This window comes from Tachyglossus aculeatus, chromosome 21, assembly GCF_015852505.1.
Source record: "Tachyglossus aculeatus isolate mTacAcu1 chromosome 21, mTacAcu1.pri, whole genome shotgun sequence".
NCBI classification, from domain to species: Eukaryota; Metazoa; Chordata; class Mammalia; order Monotremata; family Tachyglossidae; genus Tachyglossus; species Tachyglossus aculeatus.
In genome coordinates this window covers 60,945,593-60,956,658 of record NC_052086.1, presented here as the reverse complement: position 1 = coordinate 60,956,658, position 11,066 = coordinate 60,945,593, and the positions used below count along the sequence as shown (strand labels likewise).

The 11,066-nt window shown below is 48.5% G+C and overlaps 2 protein-coding genes across 5 annotated transcripts in view; one reads left to right on the top strand and one right to left on the bottom strand.

Moving 5' to 3' along the window:
* MRM2 (mitochondrial rRNA methyltransferase 2) lies at positions 1-8,193 on the bottom strand. Of its 2 annotated transcripts, XM_038763935.1 has the most exons (4): positions 8,176-8,193; positions 6,007-6,066; positions 2,960-3,249; positions 1-861 (listed from the first exon to the last, which is right to left on the bottom strand). In XM_038763935.1, the coding sequence occupies exons 1-4, from the start codon at positions 8,181-8,183 to the stop codon at positions 419-421; spliced, it is 801 nt and encodes a 266-aa protein (XP_038619863.1). In that variant the 5' UTR covers positions 8,184-8,193; the 3' UTR covers positions 1-418. The 2 variants fall into 2 exon arrangements, with proteins under 2 accessions (XP_038619863.1, XP_038619862.1); XM_038763934.1 differs by lacking the exon at positions 8,176-8,193 and having other exon boundaries at positions 6,007-6,276.
* Positions 8,029-11,066, top strand: part of NUDT1 (nudix hydrolase 1) — a 33,022-nt gene continuing 29,984 nt past the window's right edge. For 2 of the 3 annotated variants that reach the window (XR_005455411.1, XM_038763936.1), the window contains exon 1: positions 8,365-8,476. The gene's annotated coding sequence lies outside the window, so the exon portion shown is untranslated. Of the gene's footprint in view, positions 8,050-8,364; positions 8,477-11,066 lie in introns of those variants that run through there. The other variant, XM_038763937.1, reaches the window with a different exon arrangement.

Below are 11,066 nucleotides of genomic sequence, written 5' to 3'. Positions count from 1 at the left end.
AAACACTTATTTGATCAAAATCACCCCCACACCACACAATTGGAAATTTATTTAAAAAACGGTCTCAGCTGCTCTGAACAGATGAATGTTCAAATGTTCAGACTTCTATAGACAGATGCAAATTATTCCCCAGGTTGAAATTTCATGTTTCGTACATTACTCAAGTGAAAACATTTCAAGATCCCATGCGGTGCTTTAGGAGCACGTCCTCCGCAACACCAAAAAAAAAGGTAATATTTAATTGGTATAACCCCGTTCCACCAGAGTCTCAGCTCTAAAAAAGGAACAGTTCTATTCACAACAATAAGCAGCTTGTGGGCAGATATCACATTGTACTGTACTTAGCACACAGTAAGCAGTCGGTAAATACCGATGATTAATAAAATACTCGCCCACATGGTAATGCCAGGCGAAACCTTCACACTTTTGAAGATCGTTTAGCCCCTTGGTAGAATTTTGCCAAAAAATACATCTCTGAGGATTCTTTCCTACTGGCCTGAGGTTTTATAACCCTCACCTCCTGGAACTGCTGCACCAGTCTACTTTGTAAGAGATGTTTTTGGCCTCCGTCCCAAAGTTTACATAGCAACGCTCCCCCCGGAATCAGAATGCTTGACGACAAATCCAGAAGAGATAGGCACATGCCGATGAGCTTCTGGTGATCAAGCTCTTTTATCCCAGTGGCATTGGGTGCCATGTCACTCAAGATCACGTCGGCCTTCCGTTCGGGAAGCAGCTCTTGGATTCTCTTGCAGATCCCGGAGTCTGTAACATCGGCAGGGCACAGAAAAGTCGCTCCCTGTAGCGGGAATATGTGAAGAAGATCTACTCCAAGTACAAAGCCAGCTGGCGATTCTGGATCTGGAAAACGAGTAATTTCAGGATAAGAACAGAATCCTAACACAGCTCTATTTCTGGCATGCTGGGCCTTTGAGGTACTTCTAAAGTCATCAATTCAACTCTCGTCCCATTCACGGAACTGCCTCCCACCACTCCACCTACCCTCCCTTCTTTCTCTGCTTTACTCTCCCAATCGAGGATACTTATTGAGGGCTTACTGCGTGCAGAGCACTGTACTACGTGCTCAGGAGAGTTCAATAAATATCAATATTTATCAATATCGTATCAATAAATACGATTGATTGATTCAAGTACATAGCAAGTGCTTAACAAATATCATCTTTTTTTTTCCTTTTCCCACATTTTCAAGTTCAAGCACATAGTAAGTGCTTAACAAATATCATCATTTTTCTTCCTTTTCCCACAATTTCTCTGCCTGCAACATAGCAGACATGTTCCCTGCCCACATTGAGCTTACAGTCTAGAGGAGATAGATATCAATATAAATAATTTATAGCTGTGTATGTATGCGCTGTGGAGCTGAGGGTGGGGTGAATACCAAGTGCCCAAAGGGTCCAAATCCAAGTGCAAATCAGACTCCAAGCACCTAGTAAAATGATCAGCTCACAGTAAGGGATCAATAAATACTACTGATTAATTGATCTATTGATCTTTTCCCTCCTTCAGTATAACTTCCCTAATTTGGTGAAAGATGTTACAGATATACAGTCTGACCAAGGATGCACAGTGAACATCACCCTATATGTACTGAACAACGTCTGGGAGTTTATCCCACTAATAATTAGAGGGCTCGACCACTAAACTCATCCCAAAGTGATGAATAAAAAAGCAAAGTTTAAGGTCACGCTAGTAGTAGTAGCATTTACTGAGTTCCCACTTGGTGCAGCGCAAAAACCACATTCCAGAACACAGATTAATTCTAATGGGAAAGTGGAGAAATGGACAACTCTTCCTAGTAATGTGCAACTTTGACTTCAAATCCACCCCTGCAGTTTACAGTGAACTCATAAACTGGCTTAAATCCACTGTAACGGAGAAAATGTCAAGAAAACCTTAATTTTTTCTATTTAGTTTATTGGAGATTTAATCCTAATCTTTCAAAATACGAGTCAGGAAATAAAAATTGGGTCGAAATGGAAACAGTGTGGCCTAGTGGAAAAGGGCCTAGGGCCTGGGAGTCGGAGGACCTGGGTTCTAATCCCAGCTCTACCACAAGCCCTGATGTATCACCTTGGGCAGGTCCCTAACTTCTCTGTGCTTCAATTCCTTCATCTGCAAAATGGAGATTAAATACTTACTCCTCTTCCTATTCACACTGCGAGCCCTCCATGGGCTAGGGATTGTGTCTGATCTGATTGTACCGTGTCTCTCCCAGGGCTTAGTACAGTGCTGAACACAGAGTACATACTTAACAAACACCATAACTATTATGATCAGAACCACTAAAATGCCAGACCCTAGGGAAACGACTGTTTTCCATTTTCTGATCTGATCTGGGGAGGGTGGGATGAGAACCGTCCACCTCCTCCTTTGCCCTTCGTCCCCTTTCTGAGCTGGAGGGGGGTGGAAGGGATGGATCCCTCACATCCCTTTATTTATTTATTTTATTTGTACATATCTATTCTATTTATTTTATTTTGTTAGTATGTTTGGTTTTGTTCTCTGTCTCCCCCTTTTACACTGTGAGCCCACTGTTGGGTAGGGACTGTCTCTATATGTTGCCAATTTGTACTTCCCAAGCGCTTAGTACAGTGCTCTGCACATAGTAAGCACTCAATAAATACGATTGATGATGATGATGATGATGATGATGATCCCTATGTCCAATCTCTTGTTCCACTCCAAGACCAAAGAAATTGGAGGCACAGGCCCCCTTCATTTGCTCTTTTACCAGTAAATGAGTAAGGAAAGTTTCCTGTAACTCTCTTCTGAAATTTCGGGCTACACACAGTGCTGCGTCCCTTCCTAACAAGAAGCACTTCAATTGCATGACTGGTCGGAGCCCTAGGTCCATTACAAACCCAGGATCACATTCAGCCTGTAAATTAGGGCAGCTCGACTCCCGGTTAAAGCTCTCTTACTCAACGTCTCTACTCACCAGTGCCGGCGGCATTGACCATCTTGATGGCAACTTGACTCCACGCTCCCGGGGCAGCGCCGCAGTCCAATACCCGGAGCCCAGGCCTAAGAATCTGGTGCTTTTCATTGATCTCCAAGAGTTTGAAAGCACTTCGGCAGCGGTAATTGTTTTCTCGTGTGGCTTTCACGAAAGGATCCTTCAGGTGTCGTGACAACCATCGGTACGCTGCGTCAGTTTTGCTCCCGCCGTGCCTTACTGTGACGTGAAATCTTCGACACTGAACCAAGCTGCTCACTAGTTTCCGATAGCTGTTTTAAAAAGATAAAGAAGCCCTTGGTCGTTGTCACCGACATCTTCATCTCCAGCATTGAGGGCCTGTTACGTGTAGACACTCTACCCAGGTACACAGACTAGAAGAAACACGTTTCCCAACCTCAAGGACTTTGCAGTCCAGTGAGGGAGACAGGCAGATAAAAACGGCAAAAACACAATAGCTACACACTAATATTTATGACATTTGTTAAATGCTTACTATGTGCCAGACTGTACTAAGCGCTGGAGTGCATACAAGCAAATCGGGTTGGACACAGTCCCTTGTCCGACGTGACGCTCAGAACCTCAATCCCCATTTTACAGGTGAGGTATCTGAGGCACACAGAAGTGAAGTGACATACCCAAGGTCACACAGCACGTATGTGGCAGAGCCGGGGTTAAAATCCATGACCTTCTGACTCCCAAGCCTGTGCTCTATCCACTAGGCCACGCTACTTCAAGTCAGAGTATAGATACAGGTAAGAAAAGTAGGCGAATAGATAATAATGATGGTGATGGTGGGTGGGTCCATAGAGAATCTGCACGATAGAAATGATTATGAGAGTGGGTTGGACCACGCTCCTTGTATTCTCTCGTCCCTGCCGGTCAGCCATGCTCCCACTGGGCCAGAGAGTGGATCAATCAATCAATCAATCGTATTTATTGAGCGCTTACTGTGTGCAGAGCACTGGACTAAGCGCTTGGGAAGTACAGGTTGGCAACATATAGACACGGTCCCTACCCAACAGTGGGCTCACAGTCTAGAAATGGATGAGTGAAGAGATGGGCCAGGCCGTGATACATTGAGAAGCAACGTGGCTCAGTGGAAAGATCACGGGTTTAGGAGTCAGAGGTCATGGGTTCTAACCCCGGCTCTGCCATTTGTCAGCTGTGTGACTTTGGGCAAGTCACTTAACTTCTCAGTTCCCTCATCTGTAAGACTGTGAGCCCCACATGGGACAACCTGATTTCCTTGTGTCCTCCTCAGCGCTTAGAACAGTGCTTGGCACGTAGTAAGCGCTTAACAAATACCACCATAATAATTGCCAAGTGAACGCAAAGGTTTTTTTACGGGCAAGATCTATGGCCGCAGCACAGTGCTGATGCTGGGCTGGAGCGTTATAATCCAGCGGGTGGTTGGCTTGGTACCTGCTGCGGTCTTTGCCACCCAAGTGAGCCAGCTATTTTTCCAGATTCCTTCTGGGCCTGGCCACCTCTCAGAATACCACAGATTGTTCTTTGGTACCACAGATTGTTCTATTTATTCATTTATTTATTTTACTTGTACATATCTATTCTACTTATTTTATTTTGTTAGTATGTTTGGTTTTGTTCTCTGTCTCCCCCTTTTAGACTGTGAGCCCACTGTTGGGTAGGGACTGTCTCTATATGTTGCCAACTTGTCCTTCCCAAGCGCTTAGTCCAGTGCTCTGCACATAGTAAGCGCTCAATAAATACGATTGATGTTGATGATGATGATGATGGGCAAAAACTTTCACCACTGATGGCATAGTCCCAGTAGGCTGTTCCCTATGTGAAGAACCAGGACTGGAACCCTGGGCTCTTTTGACACCCAGTGTCCTTCCCTGGGCTAACAACACGGCTTCAACAAGACGATGGGGAATAATAGGAGAGAGTCACTTTTTTTTTTTACGGAATTTGTTAAGCGCTTACTAGGGACCAGGCACCGTACTAAGCATTGGGGTCGATAAAAGCTAATCAGGTTAGACACAATCCATGTCTCTTATGGGGGCCAGTGAAGTTGAGTGTTTGGCCCAGGTCACACAGCACACAAGTGGCTGAGCCGGGATTAAAACCCAAGTCCTTCAGACTCCCAGGGCCCGTGCTCTAGCCACTTAGTCCACGCTGCCTGTGAGGGTGGTCGTTTTGAGGTAGACTGGATTATGGCCGAGGAAAGGACGTTCTGGAGAAAGTATATCCACGGAGCGGCTATGAATCGGAAATGACTCAAGGGCACTCGATAATAAAAATCTGAAGGTGGGATGAGATAATAATAATAATAATAATAATGGCATTTATTAAGCGCTTACTATGTGCACAGCACTGTTCTAAGCGCTGGGGAGGTTACAAGGTGATCAGGTTGTCCCACGGGGGGCTCACAGTCTTAATCCCCATTTTACAGATGAGGGAACTGAGGCCCAGAGAAGTGAAGTGACTTGCCCAAAGTCACACAGCTGACAACTGGCGGAGTGGGGATTTGAACCCATGACCTCTGACTCCAAAGCCCGGGCTCTTTCCACTGAGCCACGCTGCTTCTCTACTCATTCTCTATTCACTCTCTATCCACCAATAGAGAGTGGCATTAAGGGAACCAGGACCCCTCTAATGGGTATGAAGCGATGCCCTGGTGAGCTTCCCAAGGATGGGGAAATGCCGGCTCTGTCCGCTCTCCTTAACCACAGCCGCCTGGTCCTTTCTCCCCGCAGCCGACCGCGGCTCCGGTGAATCTTAAGTGGGAGTGAATGCCATGTGAAGTGAAAGGAATAAGTAATGAGTCACAATGGGAAAGCCCCAAGATGGGTACAACAGGCCTGTCAGTTGTCAACTATGGAATTCTGCTTTCCACAGTTTCTCTGACACTCATATAACGATAATTTACGAACCCCACTCCATCTCCTTTCGTGTCTCTCCCGACCCCAGGAAGCGCTTAGCACAGTGCTCGGCACCTAGTAAGCGCTCAATAAATACCATCAATTGGTTGATGAGTGAAAGTATATTGTATCTCTATTTACCTCAGGAAAAAAAGGCCACCTCCAAGACGGGGTAGGAGAAGAGGACAGATCGTTCCAAGGCTGATTTTCATCCGAGGCCATGTGATTTAGGTAAGGGGCATGAGGGAAAGAATATTAAAGAAAAGAATATTTTAAAAATTACAGTTACTACAGCTCAAGCCCTCAGAAACTCACGCAAGCACCGAGGAATGTTTTTTTCTTTTAGAAAACCGACCCGTCCGTGCGGGAAGTATTTTTATCTTGGGAAACTGAGGCCCAGAGAACTTCGAGCTGGAGTCCGGGGCTGCGAGTTAGGAGAAGGTTGTGCTTCCTACTGACTCTCGGAGAGCGCGTGCACATAATAATAATAACAACAATAATAATTGTGGTATTTGTTAAGCAGTGCCAGACACTGTACTAAGCGCTGGGGTGGATCCAAGCAAATCGGGTTGGACACAGCCCCTTTCCCGCGTGGGGCTCACCGTCTCAATCTCCTTTTGACAAATGAGGGAACTGAGGCCCAGAGAAGTGGAGTGAGTTGCCCAAGGCCACACAGCACACAAGTGGTGGAACGGAATTAGAAACGACGATGGCCTCAGTTTCCCAGCGTGGCTTAGTGGCAAGAGCCCGGGCTTGGGAGTCGGAGGTCGTGGGTTCTAATCCCGGCTCCCCCACTGGTCTGCTTTGTGTGGCCTTGGGCAAGTCGCTTAACTTCTCTGTGCCTCAGTTACCTCATCGGCCAAAAGGGGATGAAGACTGTGAGCCCCACTTGGGACAGCCTGATGACCTTGTAAGCAGCGTGGCTCAGTGGAAAGAGCCCGGGCTCGGGAGTCAGAGGTCGTGGGTTCGAATACCAGCTCCGTCACTTGTCAGCTATGTGACTTTGGGCAAGTCACTTTGCTTCTCGGTGCCTCAGTTCCCTCATCTGTCAAATGGGGATGAAGACTGTGAGCCCCACGTGGGACAACCTGATAACCTCGTATCTACTCCAGCGCTTAGAACAGTGCTTGGCACGTAGTAAATGCTTAATACCATTATTATTATTATTATTATTATTATCATCTCCCCCAGCGCTTAGAACAGTGCTTGGCACATAGTAAACTTTTGGCAAATGCCATGATCACTATTATTAGCTCCCCCAGTGCTTAGAACAGTGCTTGGCACATAGTAAACTTTTGACAAATGCCATTATTACTATTATTATCTCCCCCAGTGCTTAGAACAGTGCTTGGCACGTAGTAAACGCTTAACAAATGTTATTATTATTATTATTATTATCTCCCCCAACGCCTAGAACAGTGCTTGGCACATAGTAAATGTTTAACAAATGTTATTATTATTATTATTATTGTCTCCCCCAGCTTTTAGAACAGTGATTGGCACAAAGTAAACGCTTAACAAATGTTATTATTATTATTATCATCATCTCCCCCAACGCTTAGAACAGTGCTTGGCACGTAGTAAACGCTTAACAAATATCATTATTATTATTATTATTACTATTGTCTCCTCCAGCTTTTAGAACAGTGCTTAGCACGAAGTGAACTCTTAACAAATGTTATTATTATTGTTATTATTATCTCCCCCAGCGCTTAGAACAGTGCTCGGCACGTAGTAAACGCTTAACAAGTGTCATTATCATTATTACTATCGTCTCCCCCAGAGCTTAGAACAGTGCTTGGCACATCGTAAACGCTTAACAAATGTGACTATTATTATCATCTCCCCCAACGGTTAGAACAGTGCTTGGCACGTAGTAAACGCTTAAGAAATGTCATTATTATCATTAGTATTATTATTGTCTCCCCCAGCGCTTAGAACAGTGCTTGGCACGTCGTAAACGCTTAACAAATGTTATTATTATCATTATTATCTCCCCCAACGGTTAGGACAGTGCTTGGCACGTCGTAAACGCTTAACAGATGCTATGATGATGATGATGACGATGTCCCCCGGCGCTTAGAACAGTGCTTGGCACATAGTAAGCGCTTAAGAAATACCAGAAGAGGAAGAAGAAGAGGAGGAAGAAGAGAAAGCAGCAGCAGCCCGTCCCCAGGGGAGTCGGTGAGGGTTAGGGTGGTGGTGGGCTGCTCCGTGGAGGCCCAAACGGGGCTCCCCCAAGGCCGCCACCCCCTGCCGTCCCCCCCCGCCCCCCCCCCCCCCCGTCCCGGCGCGGCCTCCCCCACTCACGGGGCCATTTGCGGGGGTCCCGGGGGGGTCCCGGGGGGGTCCCGGGGGGGGTCCCGGTGAGGCTGGGCCCAGGCCGTGCGCTCCCCGCAGCGCCTTCCCCCCGGAAACCCGCCCCGCCGCCACAAACCGTTCCCGCCCGGCCCATCCCATCCCATCCCATCCCATCCCACCGGCCCACCCCATCCCGGCCCATCCCATCCCATCCCATCCCGGGGCCGCGGGGGCCGGCGCTTCCTCCTCCTCGGGCCCGCTGGGCTGCAGCAGCGGCGGGAAGAAGCGGCGGGAAGGAGCGGGGGCGCAGGTATCTCTTGGGCCGGGGCGGGCCGGTGGTCGGGGGTCCTCCCGGGCCCTCTGTGCCCCCCCCCCCACCCCCAGGACCCCAATCCCGCTTCCTCATTCCCGCGCCCCGATCCCCCTCGGACCGCCGGCGGACTTTCCTCTCCCCTTCCCTTCCTCTTTCCCCTTCCATTCCCTCTTCCTGTCTTCCCTTCCTTGCCCCTTCCCCTCCCTTCTTCCCCCCCTTCCTTGCCCCTTCCCCTCCCTTCTTTGACCCTTCCCCTCCCTTCTTCCCCTTCCTTGCCCCTTCCCCTCCCTTCTTCCCCTCCCTTCCTTGCCCCTTCCCCTCCCTTCCTCCCCTCCTTCCTTGCCCCTTCCCCTCCCTTCTTCCCCTCCTTCCTTGCCCCTTCCCCTCCCTTCTTCCCCTCCCTTCCTTGCCCCTTCCCCTCCCTTCCTCCTTCCCCTCCCTTCCTCCCCTCCTTCCTTGCCCCTTCCCCTCCCTTCTTCCCCTCCCTTCCTTGCCCCTTCCCCTCCCTTCTTCCCCTCCTTCCTTGCCCCTTCCCCTCCCTTCCTCGCCCCTTCCCGTCCCTTCTTCCCTCCCCTTCCTTACCCCTTCCCCCCTTCTTCCCCTCCCTTCCTTTCCCCTTCCCCTCCCTTCTTCCCTTCCCTTTCCCTTCCCCCCTTTTCCCCCTTCCTTTCCCCACTTTCCTTCCCCCGCTTCCCTTCCCCTTCCCCCACTTCTCTTTCCCTTCCCCCTTTTCCCCCCTTCCTTTCCCCACTTTCCTTCCCCCGCTTCCCTTCCCCTTCCCCCACTTCCCTTCCCCTTCCCCCACTTCTCTTTCCCTTCCCCCTTTCCCCCTTCCTTTCCCCACTTTCCTTCCCCCGCTTCCCTTCCCCCACTTCCCTTCCCCTTCCCCCTCCCGTTTCCCCTTTCCTTTCCCCCTTTCCCTTCCCCCCTCTCCCTTCCTTTCCCCCTTTCCCTTTCCCTTCTTCAGCCCCCACCGCTCTTCTCCCGGGAGCCGTTCACTTTGATGGTATTTGTTAAGCGCTCACTATGGGCCAGGCACCATTCTCCCCGCTGGGGGAGATACAAGAGTATCTCCCACGTGGAGCTCACAGAGTTAATCCCCATTTTACAGATGAGGAACTGAGGCACGGAGAAGTGAAGTGACTTGTCCTTGTGGAGGAGCGGGGATTGGAACCCAGGTCCTCCAACTCCCAGGCCCGTGTTCTTCGCACTAGGCCACGCTGCTGCTTTCTCTCACAGCACCCTGCTTTCCAAGCACAACGTTAAGGAAAATTTGCAGAGAGTGGCAATATTCAGGCTCCTCCTTTCTCCCTAGCAACTGTGTCTCTTGCACCAAAGGCAAGTGGGGAAGGTGCCCCAGACCCCCGGCCCACCGTCGGGGGTGGGTGACCCCTGCATTCATTCATTCAGTCAGTCAATCATATTTATTGAGCACTTACTGTATGCAGAGCACTGTACTAAGTGAATGGGAGAGTACAATATGACAATAAACAGACACAAATCTACCCCAGTGCTAGGCACAGAGAACTTAAATACCATTATGATTTAACAAATCAATGATGTTTATGAGTGCTTACTATGCAGAACACATGTGACTGTGGTGGTGAACTACAAATAGCCCTTTGGCATCAGGAGAGGGATGAATTAAGCGCTTAAAAATACCATTATTATTATTATCATCATTGTTGTTCCCAAATCATAGTGTGTCAAGCACTGTTCTGAGCACTGAGGTAGATATTCTAAGCGCTGAGGTAGATACAAGCTAATCAGGTTGGACACAGTTCCTATCCCACATGAGGCTCATAGTCTTAATCCCCATTTTACAGATGAGGTAACTGAGGCACAGAGAAATGAAGTGGCTTGCCCAAGGTCACTCAGCAGACAAGTGGCAAAGCCAATATTAGAACCCAGGTCCTTCTGACTCCCATCCGTTAGGCCGTGCTGTTTTCCTAGCAGCAGAAGAGTTGTGGGGAGAATTAACCAGGTGATTACACTAGCCAAACATTCTAAGACCTGCCACAGATACTATTCCTCTGCACTCTGTTAGCACTTAGATAAAGCAGGGAGCTCTGGAATGCAGTCTTGCAAGTCTCCCCAGACTATCAGTTATATTTATCGAACGCCTACAATGGACAAGAATACTCTACTAAGCGCTTGGGAGAATGCAGTACAACAAAATTAGCAGACACGTTCCCTGCCCATAATGAGCTTACGGCTTAGAGGGAGAGACAGACATTAATACAAATAAATAAATAATTTATAATTTAAAGATACGTACGTAAGTGCTGTAGGATTGGGATGGAGCAAATATCAGATGTTCAGCGGTCCCAGATTGAAGTGCATCGGTGGTGCAAAAGGGAGAGTGAGCTGGGGAAAAGGGCTTAATCAGGGAATACGTCTTGGAGGAGATGTGACCTTAGTAACGAATGCTTTGAAGGTAGAGAGTGGTGATCTGGCCTATGTGGAGGGGGAGGGAGTTACAGGCTAAGGAGGGGATGTGAAAAAGGGGTCGACGATGAGATCGGGGCACAGTGAGCAAGCTGGTGCTGTAGGCTGGGCTGGAGTATTTATTTTATTTTGTTAGTGT